This window comes from Somniosus microcephalus, chromosome 4 (assembly GCF_052327205.1).
Source record: "Somniosus microcephalus isolate GS21.2 chromosome 4, FLI_Smic_1.0, whole genome shotgun sequence".
Classification (NCBI taxonomy): domain Eukaryota; kingdom Metazoa; phylum Chordata; class Chondrichthyes; order Squaliformes; family Somniosidae; genus Somniosus; species Somniosus microcephalus.
The window spans coordinates 72440852-72462602 of NC_140990.1; the positions used below are offsets into that span (position 1 = coordinate 72440852).

Consider the following 21751-nt stretch of genomic DNA (forward strand, 5'->3'; position numbering starts at 1 on the left):
TTGCCAATACAATACCTTCAGGTGAATTTGCTGCCTGTCTGTGAGAAGGCTTATGAAGCGTGTGCCGTTTCTCTAGTCTTAGATGTCTCCGAGCTTGCATAAAACTTGAGCAGCTTATCCTTCTGTGCTTTGATGTCGTACATTGTTGACAAACCGATTTTGAATTCATTCATAATGTGCGCATGCTTCGCTCCCAATTCTAGTCGTTTACATATATCGATTTTCTGCTTTAAAGTTAACACCACTCTCTTCCTTTTGGTTGGATGATCTTTTGGGATTTCCATAATGCAATCCAATGAGTTGTAACAACGTTGGAGAAACACAATACTGGAACCCTGAAAAATGACTGATCAGAAGAGGCTATCCAGCAGCATGGGAGAGTGAGGCTCCACGTGCAGGGTTTCTGAGGTGTTCCGACTTCCGATAGCACCAAGAGGCCGAGTAGTGACAGTTTGGAGAACTACCCCCACTGACGAACTCGGCAACCGATGGAGACTCGGACTCGTAACCGGCACCTCGGAGCGCGGTTTTGCCGGTGGCTGGAGATTGCCGGAATCCTCACCTCCAGATAGCACAAAGTTTCCTGTAATTTGTTCAAGTAAATCACAATCCCCTTGCCTGATTTGTATGCCTACATCGTCCTTCTGCATAGTGAACACAGATGCAAAATATCCATTTAAAACCTCACCTACATCTTCCGGCTCTACACACAGATTGCCACTTTTGTCTCTAATGGGCCCTACTCTTTCCCTGGTTATCCTCTTGCCCTTAATATACTTATAAAACACCTTGGGATTTTCCTTTATTTTGCTCGCCAGTGTATTTTCATGCCCCCTCTTCGCTCTCCTAATTTCTTTTTTAAGTACCCCCCTGCACTTTCCCAGATTTCCCAGCACTTCCTGATTGTCCCAGAGTTTGTGTCTTAAACTGACGGGTAGTTGTGGGGAGGCGGATAATGTTGAGTGTTTTAATAATGGGGCCTGGGGCCGCACTCCGGGTGTGTGCAGCCCGTGTCCCCCCGGGGTTTATTTATTTATTTATTTGTGTTTTTTTTTTACATAGTGTGGAGATGCCGGTGTTGGACAAATGTAAGAAATCACACAACACCAGGTTATAGTCCAACAGCTTTATTTGAAATCACAAGCTTTCAGAGTGCTGCTCCTTCGTCAGGTGAAGTGGAGAGATGCATAAAAACACAGCTTATATAGTCAGAGAATAATGTCAGATGTTTACAGGTAATGTTTCTAACTGCCATTTATCACACCTCGGCAGAGAGATAATCACAGCAATCAAAAGGTGTAAATGGTGTCCAAACAGGTCAGTCAGGAAAACATTACATCAAAGAACAATGAGGTGGGGTCACATGTTGCAGATGCTGGGGTCTGTATGAAAAACAAACAAAAGACAAAAAACATTTTTTTTGCTGGAAATCACAGCAGGTCCGGCCGCATCTGTGTGGAGAGAACAAGCCAACGACGACTCGAGTCTGGATGACCCTACGTCAGGTGGGGGTACATGTAGCATGACATGAACCCAAGATCCCAGTTGAGGCCGTCCTCATGGGTGCGGAACTTGGCTATCAGTTTCTGCTCGACGATTTTGCGTTGTCGTGTGTCTCGAAGGCCGCCTTGGAGAATGCTTACCCGAAGATCAGAGGCTGAATGTCCTTGACTGCTGAAGTGTTCCCCAACTGGGAGGGAACACTCCTGCCTGGCGATTGTTGCGCGGTGTCCGTTCATCCGTTGTCGCAGTGTCTGCATGGTCTCGCCGATGTACCATGCTCCGGGGCATCCTTTCCTGCAACGTATGAGGTAGACAACATTGGCCGAGTCACATGAGTATGTACCATGTACCTGGTGGGTGGTGTCCTCACGTGTGATGATGGTATCTGTGTTGATGATCTGGCATGTCTTGCAGAGGTTGCTGTGGCAGGGCTGTGTGGTGTTGTGGTCGCTGTTCTCCTGAAAGCTGGGTAACTTGCTGTGAACGATGGTCTGTTTGAGGTTAGGCGGCTGTTTGAAGGCGAGTAGTGGAGGCGTGGGGATGGCCTTAGCGAGGTGTTCGTCATCATCGATGACATGTTGAAGGCTGCAAAGAACATGGCGTAGTTTCTCCGCTCCAGGGAAGTACTGGACGACGAAGGGTACTCTGTTGGTTGTGTCCCGTGTTTGTCTTCTGAGGTGGTCCATGTGATTTTTCGCTGTGGCCCGTCGGAACAGACACCGCGCAACAATCGCCAGGCAGGAGTGTTCCCTCCCAGTCGGGGAACACTTCAGCAGTCAAGGACATTCAGCCTCCCATCTTCGGGTAAGCATTCTCCAAGGCGGCCTTCGAGACACACGTCAACGCAAAATCGTCGAGCAGAAACGGATAGCCAAGTTCCACACCCATGAGGACGGCCTCAACCTGGATCTTGGGTTCATGTTATGCTACATGTAACCCCACCTGACGTAGGGTCATCCAGACTCGCGTCGTCGTTGGCTTGCTCTCTCCACACAGATGCGGCCGGATCTGCTGTGATTTCCAGCAAAAAAAAGTTTTTTGTCTGTTTTTTTTTGTTTTTCATACAGACCCCAGCATCTGCAACATGTGACCCCTTGTGACCCCACCTCATTGTTCTTTGATGTAATGTTTTCCTGACTGACCTGTTTGGACACCATTTACACCTTTGATTGCTGTGATTATCTCTCTGCCGAGGTGTGATAAATGGCAGTTAGAAAGATTACCTGTAAACATCTGACATTATTCTCTGACTATATAAGCTGTGTTTTTATGCATCTCTCCACTTCACCTGACGAAGGAGCAGCGCTCCGAAAGCTTGTGATTTCAAATAAAGCTGTTGGACTATAACCTGGTGTTGTGTGATTTCTTACATTTTTTTACATAGTTAGATGAATTTTTAATTATAATCAAGGCCACTGATTACAGCTTCTATGCAAATCTGCACATGCTCATAGAATTTGAGCCCTATAATGTTAGCACTCCTATAATAAAATCACCATTTAACATTTTTCAATCACAGTAATCATTGACCCCCACACCAGATTGTATTCACCCTGAGCAACGCCGTGAGAGATACACTAGTTACCTGAAGTTTACCCTCGATTGCACTGGGAAAATAATTTGACTTGCGAGATTAAGATCCCTGTATAAAACTTCATATAAACTCAGATATATTTCACATATCCTGGACTATAGCAGTTGAAATACACGAGCATTCAGTCACCTGTTTGCCAATACAATACTTTCCAGTTGAATTTGCTGCCTGTCTGTGAGAAGGTCATTGGCGGCAGCTTGGTAAAAGGAGCCCGCGGCCAGTTTCTGATTAGACCTTTCATTGGGTCCTGTATAAATGTTGTGATCGTTTCTATAGCAACGAAGCCTGTGTGTGGACCTTGTGGGCAGACTGTATTTCACTCAATGTAACTTCAGGTGCTGCTTCTGTCAGGAGATTTCTGTTTCTCTGCCCTGCTTGAGCAGCCTGAGGGAAGGGCCGATCAAGTAGAAGATCGGAATAGCAAAGATTTCACTATTTTACCATGAGCACTGGGCAGAGCCTGTCCACAGTGCGCTCCGACACTCACACTGCTTTCTTGGTGTAATAATTTAACCCGCTCCCTGAGCTCGGGGTGTGAGCGGCCCGCGTCCCCCCGGGGTTCATGAACCCGCTCCCTCACCTGATGTGTCAGCGGCTGCTGCCAAGGTCCGTGCATGCTCAACTCACCATCCGTTGTAAAGGTTTAAAGTTCAAGCCCCGCCCCTCGCACACTCTGATTGGTTGGAGGACCCGCCGCCCGCTCCTCCAGTCCCGCCCCACTCTTTCTATTGGTCCGGAGCTCCCGTCAATCACCCGGGCAGTGTGAGCTGAGCATGCGCGGGCCTTGGCAGCAGCCGCTGACACATCAGGTGAGAGGTCAGGGAGCGGATTCATGAACCCCGGGGGGACGCGGGCCGCTCACACCCCGAGCTCAGGGAGCGGGTTCATGAACCCCGGGGGGACGCGGGCCGCTCACACCCCGGGCTCAGGGAGCGGGTTCATGAACCCCGGGGGGGGGGCGGGCCGCTCACACCCCGAGCTCGGAGCGGGTTAAATTATTACACCGAGAAAGCAGTGTGAGTGTCGGAGCGCACTGTGGACAGGCTCTGCCCAGTGCTCATGGTAAAATAGTGAAATCTTTGCTATTCCGATCTTCTACTTGATCGGCCCTTCCCTCAGACTGCTCAAGCAGGGCAGAGAGAAACAGAAATCTCCTGACAGAAGCAGCACCTGAAGTTACATTGAGTGAAATACAGTCTGCCCACAAGGTCCACACACAGGCTTCGTTGCTATAGAAACGATCACAACATTTAAATTCAGACAATGAAAGGTCTAATCAGAAACTGGGGGGCACGGTGGCATAGTGGTTAGCACTGTTGCCTCACATCGCCAGGCACCCGGGTTCAAATCTGGCCTCGGGTAACTGTCTGTGTGGAGTTTGCACATTCTCCCCGTGTCTGCGTGGGTTTCCTCCGGGTGCTCCGGTTTCCTCCCACAGTCCAAAGATGTGCAGGTTAGGTTGATTTGGCTATGATAAATTGACCCTTAGTGTTAGGGTATTAAATACGTGGGGTTACGGGGATAGGGTGGGATATGTGTCGGTGCAGGCTCGATGGGCCGAAATGGCCTCTATCTGCACTGTAGATTCTGTGATTCTGTGAAACTGGCCCCGGGCTCCTTTGCAAGTCGCATTGAGTTTAAGCAGACTTTGGTAAGTGGCAGAAAAAGTCTTTTAAGTGCATTTACTGAATTTTAGTGAGTAAAAAAGTGAATTATTTGAAGTAAGTTTAATTTTTTAGAGTAAATTAAGCTGTTGGGGAGTTTAAACCGGAAGTAGAAGTCGGGTATAAAAAGGGGCGGGCTTAGTGCGGTAGCGCTGAGTGCGGTCGCATTGAGTGTAAGTAGAGTTTGGTAAGTGGGAGGTGAGGGGGTGCTTTTTGCTCTGTTTTGCTTCCCACTCTCCGGCTAATCCAACACTGCGGAAGCGGAGCAGCGAGACAATTCAACCGGACAGGTCCCCCAGACAGCATTCACGAGGGAGGTTGGTGATCAGCTGGTTGGTAGGTCCTCTTCCTTCTCTTCCATACCTTTAAGTTGGTAAGTCCTATTAAATAGTGGTGTAATATTATCATCTATATCGGGGCAGAGGGTCTTCATAACTAATAAGAAATTTAATTAATTACACAGATATGGGTGAACAGGTGATGTGTCACTTGCGAAATGTGGGAGCTGGTGGACCCCATTGAGGCTCACGGTGATTACATTTGCGATAAGTGTTTGCTGCTAGAGGAACTCAAGCTCCATGTTAAAGAGCTTGAGACCGAGCTTCAGACACTGCGACACATCAGGGAGGGGGAGAAGTTCCTGGACTCTGTTTCAGGAGATGGTCACACGTATGAAATTAATTACTGCAGATGTAGTCCGTGGTCAGGGACAGGATGGTGTGACTACAAGTGAGGCAGGTACAGGGATACAGGATGTAGTGTTGAAGGAGCCGCAGCCCTTGCTCTTGTCAAGCAGGATCGAGGTTCTTACTCCCTGTGAGGGCGGGAGCAGGGACTGCAGAGAGGATGAGCAACCTGGCCACAGCACCGTGGTACAGGGGGCCATTCAAGTGGAGGAAGTAAAAAGAAATGTTGTAGTGGTAGGGGATAGTATCATTAGGGGGATAGATAGGGTTCTCTGCAGTCGAGAGCGGGAGTCCCGAAGGCTGTGTTGCCTGCCCGGTGCCAGGGTTAAGGACATCTCTTCTGGGCTGGAAAGAAACTTGGAGTGGGAGGGGGAGGATCCAGTTGTCGTGGTCCATGTTGCTCCAAACGATGTAGATAGGACAAGGAAGAAGGTTCTGTTAAAGAAGTATGAGCAGCTAGGAGTCAAATTAAAAAACAGAACCTCAAGGGTAATAATCTCTGGGTTATTACCTGAGCCATGAGTGAATTTGGCTAGGATAAATAAAATTAAAGAGTTAAATGCGTGGCTCAAAGACTGGTGTGGGAGAAATGGGTTTTGCTTCTTGGGACACTGGCACCAGTACTGGGACAGGAGGGAGCTGTTCCATTGGGACGGACTCCACTTGGCCAGTGCTGGGACTAGAGTCCTGGCGAATCATATAACTAGGGCTGTAGAGAGGGCTTTAAACTAATTATTGGGGTGGAGGTTTCTAGAGAGCAAATAACAGAAATGACAACGGAGAAGGTCATAGACTTAGGTAGCAGTGGGGAAATTAAAAAACAGAACCTGTCAGGAAGGGACAGAAGGTATGGAGTAAAAGGTAAAGTAGTAAAAGGGGAAAAAACAGGAACTAAGTGTCACAAAACATATTTGAAAGTTCTTTATCTGAATGCATGTAGCATTCGTAACAAAATGAATGAGTTAACGGCACAAATAACTACATATGGGTATGATCTTGTGGCCATTACAGAAACATGGCTGCAGGGTGACCATGACTGGGAATTAAACATACCAGGTTATTTAACAATCAGGAAGGGAGGGGAGGTGGGGTGGTTATGTTAATAAAGGAAGGAATCACTATAATACAGAGAAATGATATTGGGTCAAAGGAGCAGGATAGTGAAACAGTTTGGGTGGAGATAAGGAATAATAAGGGGGAAAAAACACTAGTGGGCGTAGTCTATAGGCCTCCGAACAGTTGCAACTCTGTTGGACGGCGTATTAATCAGGAAATAGTTGAGGCTTGTAATAAGGGAACAGCTATAATTATGGGGGATTTTAACTATCATATTAACTGGACAAATCAAATTGGGCAGAGCAGCCTTGAGGATGAGTTCATTGAGTGTATTAGGAATGGGTTTCTTGAGCAGTATGTAAATGAACCGATCAGGGGGCAAGCAACCTTAGATTTGGTCCTGTGTAATGAGACAGGATTAATTAAAAATGTCCTAGTAAAGGATCCCCTTGGAATGAGTGACCATAACATGGTTGAATTCCATATTCAAGTAGAGGCTGAGAAGGTTGGATCTCAAACAAGCGTGCTGAGCTTGAATAAAGGAGTCTATGAAGGTATGAGAGCGGAATTGATTAGAGTGGACTGGGAAAATAGATTAAATGGTAAGACGGTACATGATCAGTGGTGTACATTTAAGGAGTTATTTTACAACTTCCAAAAAAAATATATTCCACTGAGGAAAAAAGGGCGTAAAAGAAAAGATAGCCATCTGTGGCTAAGTAAAGTAATTAAGGATAGTATCTGACTAAAAACAAGGGCATATAAGGTAGCCAAATCTAGTGGGAGGATAGAAGATTGGGAAGTCTTTAAAAGACAGCAAAAAATAACTAAAAGATTGATTAAGAAAGGGAAGATAGATTATGAAGGTAAATTAGCAAAAAATATAAAAACAGATAGCAAAAGTTTCTATCGTTATATAAAAAGAAAAAGGGTGGCTAAAGTAAATGTTGGTCCCTTAGAGGATGAGACTGGGAAATTAATGGTGGGAAACATGGAGATGGCAAAAACACTGAACAAATATTTTGTATCAGTCTTTACGGTAGAGGACACTAAGAATATCCCAACACTGGACAAACAGGGGGCTCTAGGGGGAGAGGAGCTAAGTACGATTAAAATCACTAAGGAAGTGGTACTTGGTAAAATAATGGGACTCAAGGCGGATAAATCCCCTGGACCTGATGGCTTACATCCTAGGGTCTTGAGGGAAGTGACGGTAGGGATTGTGGATACATTGGTAATAATTTTCCAAAACTCCCTGGACTCAGCAAAGGTCCCGGCAGATTGGAAAACTGCTAATGTAACACCCTTATTTAAAAAGGGTAGTAGACAGAAGGCTGGAAACTATAGACCTGTTAGCCTAACATCTGTGGTTGGTAAAATGTTAGAGTCAATTATTAAGGAGACAGTAACGGGACATTTGCATAAACATAATTTAATAGGACAAACTCAGCATGGTTTCATGAAGGGGAAGTCATGTTTGACAAATTTCCTTGAGTTCTTTGAGGAAGTAACATACAGGGTGGATAAAGGAGAACCAGTGGACGTAGTGTATTTAGACTTCCAAAAGGCATTTGACAAGGTGCCACACAAAAGATTATTGCTCAAGATAAAAAATCACGGGATTGGGGGTAATATTCTGGCGTGGGTGGAGGATTGGCTCTCTAACAGAAAACAGAGAGTTGGGATAAATGGTTCATTCTCAGACTGGCAATCAGTAACTAGTGGTGTTCCGCAGGGGTCAGTGCTGGGTCCCCAACTCTTTACAATCTATATTAACGATTTGGAGGAGGGGACCGAGTGTAACATATCAAAGTTTGCAGATGATACAAAGATGGGAGGGAAAGTAGTGAGTGAGGAGGACATAAAAAACCTGCAAAGGGACATAGACAGGCTAAGTAAGTGGGCAGAGATTTGGCAAATGGAATACAATACTGGAAAGTGTGAGGTTATGCACTTTGGCAGGAAAAATCATAGAGCAAGTTATCTTAATGGCAAGAAACTGGAAAGTACTATAGTAGAAAGGGATCTGGGGGTCCTGGTGCACGAAACTCAAAAAGTTAGTATGCAGGTGCAGCAAGTGATCAAGAAGGCCAATGGAATGTTGGCTTTTATTGCTAGGGGGATAGAATATAAAAACAGGGAGGTATTGCTGCAGAAATACAAGGTATTGGTGAGACCGCACCTGGAATACTGCATACAGTTTTGGTGTCCATACTTAAGAAAATACATACTTGCTCTCGAGTCAGTCCGAAGAAGGTTCACTCGGTTAATCCCAGGGATGAGGGGGTGGTCATATGAGGAGAGGTTGAGTAGATTGGGACTCTACTCATTGGAGTTCAGAAGAATGAGAGGCGATCTTACTGAAACATATAAGATTGTGAAGGGGCTTGATCGGGTGGATGCGGTGAGGATGTTCCCAATGATGGGTGAAACTAGAACTAGGGGGCATAATCTTAGAATAAGGGGCTGCTCTTTCAAAACTGAGATGAGGAGAAACTTCTTCACTCAGAGGGTGGTAGGTTTGTGGAATTTGCTGCCCCAGAAAGCTGTGGAAGCTACATCATTAAATAAATTTAAAACAGAAATAGATAGTTTCCTAGAAGTAAAGGGAATTAAGGGTTACGGGGAGCGGGCAGGAAATTGGACATGAGTCTAGGTTCGGAATGGTCATGGCCCTGTGGGTAGTGGAGTGGGCCCAGGGGCCGTGTAGCCTGGTTCTGCTCCGACTGTGTTCTAATTCTGTGTTAGATTTCAGGAGATGGTTTTATTCCTGTTCCTGGCTGGGGTGGAGATCGCCTTTACAGAAGGTAAGTACTGTAGAAAATATAGGGACAGAGTGATCTCCTGGATGAGTTTCGATCGCCTAGATGGGTCGGAGAGGAATTTCCCAGATTTTTTCTCCTAAATTGGCCATTGGGTTTTTTATCTGGTTTTTCACCTCTCCCGGGAGATCACATGGGTTCGGGTGGGATGGAGAGTGATAGAAGATTTGAGGTTAGGATCAGATCAGCCATGATCTTATTGAATGTTGAAGCAGACTCGAGGGGCCGATTGACCTACTCCTGCTCCTATTTCTTATGTTATGTACCAAGCTGCCGCCAATGACCTTCTCACAGACAGGCAGCAAATTCAACTGACGGTATTGTATTGGCAAACAGGTGACTGAATGCTCGTTGTATTTCAACTGCTATAGTCCAGGATAGTGAAATATATCTGAGTTTATATCATCAAGGTTTATAAAGGGATCGTAAGCTTCTCGCAAGTGAAATTATTTTCCCAATGCAATCAAGAGTAATCTTCAGGTAACTAGTGTATCTCTCATGGCGTTGCTCAGGGTGAATACAATCTGGTGTGGGGGTCAATGATTACTGTGATTGAAAAATGTTAAATGGTGATTTTATTATACACCATTATAGGAGTGTTAATATTATAGGGCTCAAATTCTATGAGCATGTGCAGATTTGCATAGAAGCTGTAATCAGTGGCCTTGATTATAATTAAAAATTCATCGAACTATGTAAAAAAAAAACAAAGATAAATAAATAAATGAACCCCAGGGGGACGCGGGCTGCGGGCTGCTCACACCCCGAGTGCGGCCCCAGGCCCCATTATTAAAACACTCAACATTATCCGCCTCCCCACAACTACTCGCCAGTTTAAGACACAAACTCCAGGACAACTAGGAAGTGCTGGGAAATCCCCAGCGAGTCAGGGAGCGTCTGTAAATGAAGGAGAAATGGTGACTGGTCAGGGAGCGTCTGTAAATGAAGGAGAAATGGTGACTGGTCAGGGAGCGTCTGTAAATGGAGGAGAAATGGTGACTGGTCAGGGAGCGTCTGTAATTGGAGGAGAAATGGTGACTGGTCAGGGAGCGTCTGTAAATGAAGGAGAAATGGTGACTGGTCAGGGAGCGTCTGTAAATGGAGGAGAAATGGTGACTGGTCAGGGAGCGTCTGTAATTGGAGGAGAAATGGTGACTGGTCAGGGAGCGTCTGGAAATGGAGGAGAAATGGTGACTGGCCAGGGAGCGTCTGGAAATGGAGGAGAAATGGTGACTGGTCAGGGAGCATCTGTAAATGGAGGAGAAATGGGAACTGGCCAGGGAGCGTCTGTAAATGGAGGACAAATGAGGACTGGTCAGGGAGTGTCTGTAAATGGAGGACTGGCAGCTCAATATTCCTGGGTATAGAATCTTCAGGCGAGACAGAGGGGGATGTAAAAGAGGAGAGGATGTCGCAATATTAATCAAGGAGTCAATTACTGCAGTAAGGAGAGATGATATCTTAGCAGGTTCCTCTAATGAGGCCATATGGGTAGTACTTAAAAACAAAAAGGGGCAAGCACTTTGCTGGGAGTGTAGTATAGGCCCCCAAACAGTCAGGGGGTGATAGAGGAACAGATATTTAGGCAAATCTCACAGAAGTGTAGAAATAATAGCGTAATAATAGTAGGGGATTTCAACTTCCTCAATATTAACTGGGATAGTCTGAGTGTGAAAGGCTTAGAGGGTGCGGAATTCTTAAAGTGCATCCAGGAGAGCTTTTTGAGCCAGCATGTAGAAAGTCCTACAAGAGAGGGGGTGGTACTGGACCTAATTCTAGGGAATGTAGCTGGGCAAGTGGTAGAAGTGTCTGTAGGAGAGCATTTTGGTGGCAGTGACCATAATTCGGTGAGATTTATGGTAGTCATGGAAAAGGAAGATGGACCAGAAATAAATGTTCTAAATTGGGGGAAGGCCGATTTTAATATGATAAGGCAGGATCTGGCCAAAGTGGACTGGGATCAGCTACTTAGAAACATAGAAGATAGGAGCAGGAGTAGGCGATTCGGCCCCTCGAGCCTGCTTGGCCATTCAATGAGATCATAGCTGATCATCCAAATTCAGTACCCTGTCCCTGCCTTCTCCCCACATCCCTTGATCCCTTTAGCCTTAAGAAATATATCTAACTCCTTCTTGAATATATTTAATGAATTGGCCTCAACTGCCTTCTGTGGTAGAGAATTCCACAGGCTCACAACTCTCGGGGTGAAGAAATTCCTCCTCATCTCTGTCCTAAATGGCTTACCACTTATCCTTAGACTGTGACCTCTGGTTCTGGACTCCCCGGCCATCGGGAACATCCTTCCTTTATCTAGTCCTGTTAGAATTTTATAAGTTTCAATGAGATCCCCTCTCATTCTTCTAAACTCCAGCGAGTATAAGCCCAATCGACCCAATCTCTCCTCATAGGTCATTCCTACCATCCCAGGGTATCAGTCTGGTGAATCTTCGCTGCACTCCCTCCATGGCAAGAACACCCTTACTCAGATAAGGCGACCAAAACTGCACGCAATACTCAAGATGTGGTCTCACCAAGGCCCTGTACAACTGTACCAAGACATCCTTGTTCCTGTACTCGAACCCACTCGCTACGAAGGCCAACATGCCATTTGCCTTCTTAACCGCCTGCTGCACCTGCATGCTTACCTTCAGTGACTGGTACACAAGGACACCCAGGTCTCGTTGCACTTCCCCTCCTCCCAATCTATTGCCGTTCAGATAATAATCTGCCTTCCTGTTTTTGCCACCAAAGTGGATAACCTCGCATTTATCCATGTTATATTGCATCTGTATAAATCATACCGAAGAATTGGCATTCCTTGACTTTAACTATGCACTTATCTGCATTTAACTTGATGCCAGCCTTCCTGGTACGCTCCATGGCCTCATGTCGGTGCATGTCATGGTCTCTTTCATCTGCTCCATAGATCTGAATATCATCAGCTATTCCAATAGCTCCTTCACAGCCTCTGTATGTCTCGTCTACTTTCTGTTGAAAGATACCTTGACTGACCTTTAACCCGAATGGTAGCCTCAGGAATTTGTAACGCCCAAATGGTGTGTTGAATAAGAACATAAGAAATAGGAGCAGGAGTAGGCCAATCGGCCCCTCGAGCCTGCTCCGCCATTCAATAAGATCATGGCTGATCTGATCCTAACCGCCAATCTACTATCACTGAACCATCTCCTGAATCTAACAGAATTAGACACACGAAATAGGAGCAGGATCAGGCTACATGGCCCCTGGGCCCGCTCCGCTACCCACAGGGCCATGACCGATCCGAACCTAGACTCATGCCCAAATTCCTGCCCGTTCCCCATAACCCTTTATTCCCTTTACTTCTAGGAAACTGTCTATTTCTGTTTTAAATTTATGTAATGATGTAGCTTCTACAGCTTTTTGGGGCAGCATATTCCATGGACCTACCACCCTCTGAGTGAAGTAGTTCCTCCTCAACTCAGTTTTGAAAGAGCAGCCCCTTATTCTAAGACTATGCCCCCTAGTTCTAATTTCACCCATCATCGGGAACATCCTCCCCGCATCCACCCGATCCAACCCCTTCACAATCTTATATGTTTCAATAAGATCGCCTCTCATTCTTCTGAACTCCAATGAGTAGAGTCCCAATCTACTCAACCTCTCCTCATATGTCCATCCCCTCATCCCCGGGATTAACCGAGTGAACCTTCTTTGTACTGACTCGAGAGCAAGTATGTCTTTTCTTAAGTATGGACACCAAAACTGTATGCAGTATTCCAGGTGCGGTCTCACCAATACCTTGTACAACTGAAGCAATACCTCCCTATTTTTATATTCTATCCCCCTAGCAATGAAAGCCAACATTCCATTGGCCTTCTTAATCACTTGCTGCACCTGCATACTAACCTTTTGAGTTTTGTGCACCAGGATCCCCAGATCCCTTTGTACTTCAGTACTTTCCAGTTTCTTGCCATTAAGATAATAACTTGCTCTACTGATGTTGTCAGTGTTGTTGATTCCTCATCCAACTTCACATTCCAATATCCATTTCTGGCATCTAGTTTTGAGAAAACCTTGGCTCCTGCCAGTGATGGCGTAATCTCCTCTAGCGTTGGGGTGGGATAGTGGTCCCTCTTTATCGCCTGGTTTAGATCTTTGGGGTCCAAACATATTCTGAGATGCCCGTTTGGCTTTTCTCGTACCACAATTGAGTTTACCTAGTCTGTGGGTTCAGTGACCTTTACGATCACTCCCTTTTCTTCCATCTCCTTTAGCTCTCTTTCAAGCTTTGTCTTCAGCTCAATGGGTACTTTTCGTGGAGCATGGATAACGGGCTTTACCTCTGGATCGATGGTGATGTGGTATGGGAAAGCTCCGAAACATCCCACTGTATCATCGAAACATTCCGGATACATGTCTATCAAGCCTTTTTTTACTCTTGATTTGTGGGCGGTTCTCCAGTGGGGTGTTGCTGTCTATCTTCAGTGACGTTTCCATCAGCTCGTGATGCACTGAGATCAATCTCAACTTCTCGCAGCTGTTTAATCCCAGGATCGCTGGCCCCTCAGTGTCGGTGACATAGAACATGCAGTTGATGTTCGTTCTTTTATGTGTCCCTTTGATAAAGGTTATTCTGAGTTGTTTAATCTCACTCCCCCCGTATGCTGTCAGCGTGACATTACTTGCCTTTAAACAACCGCTTTTCGGGTAGCCATCTTCTCTCAGGTTTTCGGGAAAGATATGCTGGTACAGTCTCAATGGGAGAATGTTGCTCTGAGCCCCTGTGTCCAGCTTCAACTTTAAGTTGATGGTTGTGGGCCGACCTTTGACCTTTTTTTTGATTTGGATGATGGTGTGCAATTCTCTCCTTTTGTTACAGTGCTGCCGCATGGTGCGGAGTGATACGAGATGTCCGACGCTGCACTGTGCACTGCCCGTGCACACTGTGCCACATAGCAATATAACTACACTATACCAAAGTAGTTCCATACCAAAGTAGTTCCTTTTAACGATGTGATACTATAACAATGTAACACGCCCCATTTATAAAAAACCTCGGGTAACATTTTTAAACCATTTTATAAACTTGTCCTCCAACTTTTACAGATTTTTGTATCTTATATCCACGTAGATTTTAGAGATATTAACATGGCTGAAATACATTGACATCAAATGTCTGATATAATGTGTATTATGGGAAAGAGAAGTTTAGTCTGAGTTAGAAACTCAAACAGGTGTTTCACTGCAGACAGGTCGCCATGGCAACACTGATAAGACATTCCATTCACTGAATCGACTGGTTGGAATCTGTAATCAGATCAGGAGAAAGAAGAGTTTGTCTGATATTAACCACAATATAAGCTTAGAATCAGAGAATGGTTACAGCACAGAAGGAGGCCATTCGGCCCATTGTGTCCGTGCTGGCTCTCTGCAAGAGCACTTCAGCTAGTCCCACTCCACCGCCCTTTCCCCGTAGCCCTGCAAATGTTTTTCTTTCAGCTACTCATCCAATTCCCTTTTGAAAGCTGAGATTGAATCTGCCTCCACCACCCTTTCAGGCAGTGCATTCCAGATCCTAACCATTCGCTGCGTAAAGAAGTTTTTCCTCATGTCGCCTTTGGTTCTTCTGTCAATCACCTTAAATCTGTGTCCTCTGGTTATCGACCCTTCCGCCAATAGGAACAGTTTCTCTCTCTCTACTCTGTCTAGACCCCTCGTGATTTTGAACACTTCTATCAGATCTCCTCCCAACCTTCTCTGCTCTAAGGAGAACCACCCCAGCTTCTTCTGTCTATCCACGTAACTGATGGCCCTCATTCCTGGAAAACCATTCTTGTGAATCTTTTCTGCACCCTCTCAAAGGCCTTCACATCCTTACTAAAGTGCGGTGCCCAGAATTGGACACAATACTCCAGTTGAGGCCGGACCAGTGTTTTAGGAATGTTCATCATAACTTCCTTGCTTTTGTACTCTGTGCCTTCCTTGCTTTTGTTGCCTGTTGTTGCTGGCTCCAGGCACTGGAGCGGTTCCTGTGTGTTCAGCTCTCAGCTGCAGTCAGTACCTGGGCCGGGCTCAGCACTTTACCCAGCACATCTATGTCCACGTTGTCATACTTGACACGGAGGGGCTGCGTAGGCTTCTCGTCCACCTCAGTCAGGGCGAGAGGTCCCGGCCACTCGTACAAGTCTACGGGCATGTTGCGGCCGCACTGCGGACAGCCCGGGCTTAGGCTGAGTGAGCTGGAGCCACGTGAGCTACACTGGAGAAGGTTGAGATTCCAGAAATAGTGGGCTAATGAGAGTGAGGAACTTAAAGTAATTAATATCAGTCGAGAAAAAGTACTTGAGAAACTAATTGGACTAAAAGCTGACAAATCCCCTGGACCTGACGGCCTACATCCTAGGGTTCTAAAAGAGGTGGCTGTGGAAATAGTGGATGCATTGGTCGTGATCTTCCAAAATTCCCTAGATTCTGGAAAGGTCCTAGTGGATTGGAAGGTAGCAAATGTAACCCCGCTATTCAAGAAAGGAGGGAGAGAGAAAACAGGGATCTACAGGCCAGTTAGCCTGACATCAGTCCTCGGGAAAATGCTGGAATCCATTATTAAGGAAGTGGAACAGGGCACTTAGAAAATGATAATATGATTTAGGCAGAGTCAGCATGGTTTTATGAAAGAGAAATCGTGTTTGCATAAAGCTCCAAAGTGGGTTCCAAATCATTAATGCTCCAGATTCTAAGATTGGGAAGTGAACAGCTGTGAAATGGTAGGTTTTAGACCACTTCTGCAGCTTTCACCTATTCACAGCAATCCACAGTCATTGAGAACCCGACATACTTACCTGACGTGATAGCCGCTCTCCGGGAACCTCATTAAAAACCTGGGAAAATGGTGAGTACTTGGGAAATTGGCTGACCCACCGCTTGGTGTCGGGTCTGTTCAGGGATGACAGACCCGACACTTAGGAAACTCACAAGGAGGCGGTTCAGAGCGGGATACCGACCCGCTGTCAATCTTTGTAGTTTTGACAGCAGACTCTCCTCCAAATCCGCACTCTGAGCGCCGGCAAAAATCAGCCCTTCGAGAACTGCGTCCAGTTCTGGTCACCATATTATAAATAGGATATAGAGGCACTGGAGAGGGAGGAGAGAAGATTTAGAAGGATGATACCAGAAATGCGAGGGTTTACATATCAGGAAAGGATCAACAGGCTGGGTCTCTATTCACTTGAAAAAAGGCTGAGGGGTGACCTAATAGAGGTCCTTAAAATTATGAAAATTTTTTGATAGAGTGGATACAGAGAGAATGTTTCCACTTGTGGGGAAGAGCATAACTAGAGGCCATCAATATAAGACAGTCACCAAGAAATCCAATAGGGAATTCAGAAGAAACTTCTTTACCCAGAGAGTGGTGAGAATGTGGAACTCGCTACCACAGGGAGTGGTTGAAGCGAACAGTATCAATGCATTTAAGGGGAGGCTGGACAAGCAGATGTGGGAGAAGGGAATAGAGGGTTATGGTGATAGATTTAGATGAGGAAAGACAGGAGGAGGCTCGAGTGAGGCAACCACAGAGGGCGGTGGAGGCCAGTTCATTAAATATATTCAAGAAGGAGTTAGATATATTTCTTTAGGCTGAAGGGATCAAGGGATATGGGGAGAAAGCAGGGACAGGGTACTGAGTTTGGATGATCAGCCATGATCTCATTCAATGGCGGAGCAGGCTCGAGGGGTCGAATGACCACTCCTGCTCCTATCTTCTATGTTTCGATGGATGGAGCATAAACGCCGGCATGGACTGGTTGGGCCGAATGGCCTGTTTCTGTGCCGTATATCCTGTGTAATCCTGTGTAAAACTAACAATCTCAGTTTTGCAATTTTCAATTCACTATTTCCTGTAAACCGATTGTTAAAATCTGAGCCAGTGTGTTGTGAGACAAAGAGCCTTGTGTCCAATAAGGGGAATAAAGGCCCACAGCCTCCCCTGGCCCCGGGCCCTGAACAAGGGACTGGAGAAACTCACTGCCCTGTGGATCAGACAATCAGCCGGCGCTAGTCCCCCCCCTCGGGCTCCCCGATTGGTTGGAGGACCCGCCGCCGGCTCGCGGATCCAGCCCCGCCCCACTCGCTCCCTATTGGTCGGAAGCTCCCGTCAATCAGGCCGCGGGCCCGGGTCACGTGTCCCCAAGGAGATCACGTGCATCATCCAACTGACGCTGCTTGGTCCTGGGCCTCGCGGACTCTCAGGTTTTTCTGTTTCTCTTTATTCTCTCCCGATCCACCCCTCCCCCCGACCCCGCGCGATTCTCCACCCGATCGGAGCAGAGAAAACTCACTTTGCGTCACCGATCGCGACTCTGGAACCAACACCAAGGCCTTTCCCCGGAATGCCCCGCGCCGACTCCGTCCGACAGGATCCGAGTGCGCAGGCGCAGCTCCGAGTGGGGGAGGGGGGATGGTGTCCCCTGGGCATGCGCGGTTATTACCCTTGGTGACCGGGAGGGGTCGCTGTGCCGAACTCGGCCCAAACCGGCGTCCCGTGTACGCATGCGCGGACTTTCGGCTGTCAATCAACCAACAGCCAGAAGAGGTCACTGGTGAGGCCAGTGAAGAAAGAAAGATTTGCATTTATATAGCGCCTTTCACCACCACCGGACGTCCCAAAGCGCTTTACAGTCCTTTTGAAATGTAGTCACTGTTGTAATGTAGGAACCGCGGAAGTCACTAATCGCACATCAAGCTCCCACAAACAGCAATGTGATAATGACCAGATAATCTATCTTTTTGTTATGTTAATTGAGGGATACACATTGGCTAGGACACTGGGGATAATTCCCCTGCTCTTTCCCACATTATAACAGTGACTATACTCCAAAAGTACCTCGTTGGTTGTAAAGCACTTCAAGATGTCTGCTGGTCATGAAAGCACTGTATAAATGCAAGTCTATCTTTCTCAAAATAGTGTCATGGGATCTTTTACATCCACCTGAGAGAGCAGACAGGGCCTCAGTTTAATGTTTCATCCGAAAGACGGCACCTCCGACAATGCAGCACTCTCTCAACACTGCACTGGAGTGCCAGCCTAGATTTCTATGTTCAAGTTTCTGGAGTGGGACTTGAACCCACAACCTTGTGCCTCAGAGGCGAGAGTGCTACCCACTGAGTCACTGGCTGACACTAAAGAACAAGCAGTTCTGACGAAAGGTCATTGACCTGAAACGTTAACTCTGTTTCTCTCTCCACAGATACTGCCTGACCTGCTGAGTATTTCCAGCATTTTCTGTTTTTATTAAAGAAACGAGGGAGTGATTGCTGACAGGAGGAATGTTGGGTCGTCCTGCACATGCGCACCTCCCTGGCGGCTGAGGCGAAACACCGACTCGCCCCCACCTGAGCCGCGCACGCGTACCAGATGTTGCATCTCCGCATGCGTGCCCAGTGTTCCAACCGCGGGGTTTTGTGTGCTGAGTATGTGCGTTGCGGACCGATCGGGACGGGCGATTGTGGAGCAGGAGGAAGAGCGCGGGGGCCATGAGCACATGCGCGGGACTCAGCGTCAACAGAGCGCTTTCTGGAGCGCGGGGGCTTGTGGGTATTACAGCCAACATTATTGCTGATCCTTTCAACCAACCTGTGCAGCAGCTGGGGCCTGAAAATCAGCTTCACCGCCCCTAGGTTCGGAAAGGGGAAAATTAAACAAGTTTGCCTCTGATCTTTTTCTGAACTCATTTTACAGGGTTATAGAAGTGGAGCAGTTACAGGTGGGAAGCTCAGACCAAACATCACGTCAACGTCTGACAGAGTCGTTCGATTCATCAGGACCTGAATATCATCGGCCTTTGCACATGGAAGGAGAAAGCAGTGATCGCAGCGATGACAAACCCCACACGTGTTCGGTGTGTGGTCGCGGATTCAGCCGATCGCCTGACCTGGCGAGACACGTGCAGCGTCACACCGGGGAGAAACCGGGTAAAGGTGGGGACGGCGGGAAGGGATTCAGTTCCCCGTCTGCATTGGAAGTTCAACGGCGCATTCGCACCAGGGACAGTCCGTTCTCTTGCTCCGTGTGTGGAAAGGGATTTGTTTATTCATCCCACCTGCAAACACACCAGAGAGTTCACACTGACGAGAGACCATTTCAGTGTTCTGACTGTGGGAAGAGCTTTAAAAGTTCCGGGGAGCTGAAGGGACACCAGCTTGTTCACACTGATGAGAGACCATTTCAATGTTCTGACTGTGGGAAGAGCTTTAAAAGCCCCCAGGATCTGAAGGGACACCAGCTTGTTCACACTGATGAGAGACCATTTCAGTGTCCTAACTGTGGGAAGAGCTTTAAAATCCCCCGGGAGCTCAAGCAACACCAGCTTGTTCACACTGATGAGAGGCCGTTTAAATGTTCTGACTGTGGGAAGAGTTTTAAAAGCTCCGGGAATCTGAAGAGACACCAACACCCACACACTGGAGAGAGGCCATTCACCTGCTCCGAATGTGGGAAGGGATTCACTCAGTCATCCAACCTCCTGTCACACCAGCGAGTTCACACTGGGGAGAGACCGTTCACCTGCTCCATGTGTGGGAAGGGATACACTCAGCCCTCCGACCTGCTGAGACACCAGCGATTTCACACTGGGGAGAGGCCATTCACCTGCTCCGTCTGTGGGAAGGGATTCACTGTGTCAACCACCATGCAGACACACCAGCTTGTTCACACTGACGAGAGACCCTTTAAATGTTCTGACTGTGGGAAGAGTTTTAAAAGCTCCGGGGAGCTCAAGCGACACCGGCTCCTCCACACTGGAGAGAGGCCATTCACCTGCTCCGTGTGTGGGAAGGGATTCACTGTGTCATCCACCCTCCTGTCACACCAGCTTGTTCACACTGACGAGAGACCCTTTAAATGTTCTGACTGTGGGAAGAGCTTTAAATGCTCCCGGGAGCTGAAGAAACACCAGCGTGTTCACACTGACGAGAGACCCTTTAAATGTTCTGACTGTGGGAAGGGCTTTAAAAGCTCCGGGGATCTGAAGGAACACCAGCGAGTTCACACTGACGAGAGACCGTTTCAGTGTTCTGACTGTGGGAAGAGCTTTAAAAGCTCCGGGGATCTAAAGGAACACCAGCGAGTTCACACTGACGAGAAACCGTTCCAGTGTCCTAACTGTGGGAAGAGCTTTAAAAGCTCCAGGGATCTGAAGGGACACCAGCGAGTTCACACTGACGAGAGACCCTTTAAATGTTCTGACTGTGAGAAGAGCTTTAAAAGCTCTACGAGCCTTAAGAGACACCAGCGTGTTCACACTGATCATAGAATCTAACAGCACAGAAGGAGGTGATTCGGCCCATCGTTTCTGTGCCGGCTTGTTGAAAGAGCTGTCCAATTTAGTCCCAAACCCCAGCTTTATCCCCAGAACTCTGCAAACTAGTCCTCTTCAAGTACATGTCCAATTACCGTTTGAAAGTTCCTGTGGAACCTGATTCCAGCATCTTTTCAGATGGTGCGTTCCAGATCTTAACAACCCTCTGTGTGAAAATAATTCTCCTCATTCCCCTCTAGTTCTTTTAGCAACTATTTTAAATCTGTGACCTTTGATTACCGACCCACTTGCCAGAGTGAACAGTTTCTCCCTACTTGTTCGATCAAAACCCCTCATCATTTTGAACACCTCTATTAGGTCTCCTCTTAACCTTCTCTGCTCTAAGGGGAACAATCCCAGCTTCTCCAATCTCTCCACATAACTGAAGTCCCTCATCCCTGGTACCATCCTGGTCAACCTCCTCTGCACCCTCCCCAAGGCCTTGACATCCTTCCTAAAGTGTGGTGCCCAGAACTGTACACAAGACTCCAGCTGAGGCCAAAACCCTGCAGCTGTACAAAACCCTGGTTAGACCACACCTGGAGTACTGTGAGCAGTTCTGGGCACCACACCTTAGGAAGGATATATTGGCCTTGGAGGGAGTGCAGCGTAGGTTTACCAGAATGATACCCGGACTTCAAGGGTTAAGTTACGGGGAGAGATTACACAAATTAGGGTTGTATTCCCTGGAATTTAGAAGATTAAGGGGTGATCTGATCGAAGTTTTCAGGATATTAAGGGGAACAGATAGGGTAGATAGAGAGAAACTATTTCCGCTGGTTGGGGATTCTAGGACTGGGGGCATAGTCTAAAAATTAGAGCCAGACCTTTCAGGAGTGAAATTAGGAAACACTTCTACACACAAAGGGTGGTAGAAGTTTGGAACTCTCTTCTGCAAACGGCAATTGATGCGAGGTCAATTGTTAATTTTAAATCTGAGATTGATAGGTTTTTGTTAACCAAAGGTATTAAGGGATATGGGCCAAAGGCAGGTGTATGGAGTTAGGTCACAGATCAGCCATGATCTCATTGAATGGTGGAACAGGCTTGAGGGGCGGAATGGCCTCCTCCTGTCCTATGTTCCTAACTAGTGATT

At 47.0% G+C, this 21751-nt stretch overlaps 1 protein-coding gene and 1 pseudogene across 3 annotated transcripts in view; one reads left to right on the forward strand and one right to left on the reverse strand.

Moving 5' to 3' along the window:
• The window catches only part of LOC147119201 (uncharacterized), a 43511-nt pseudogene extending 39763 nt beyond the window's left edge, over positions 1-3748 (reverse strand). Inside the window, exon 1 of the transcript XR_015078002.1 lies at positions 3678-3748. The product of XR_015078002.1 is annotated as an uncharacterized LOC147119201 (transcript). The remainder of the gene's footprint in view (positions 1-3677) is intronic.
• Positions 1-21751, forward strand: part of LOC147119199 (uncharacterized) — a 137619-nt gene that overhangs the window by 92842 nt on the left and 23026 nt on the right. The window contains exons 1-2 of one of the 2 annotated variants that reach the window (XM_085984885.1): positions 3881-4748; positions 19038-21094. In XM_085984885.1, coding sequence (XP_085841011.1) covers positions 19147-20616 — 1470 coding nt within the window. In that variant the 5' untranslated portion in view covers positions 3881-4748; positions 19038-19146 and the 3' untranslated portion in view covers positions 20617-21094. Of the gene's footprint in view, positions 1-3880; positions 4749-19037; positions 21095-21751 lie in introns of those variants that run through there. The other variant, XM_085984884.1, reaches the window with a different exon arrangement.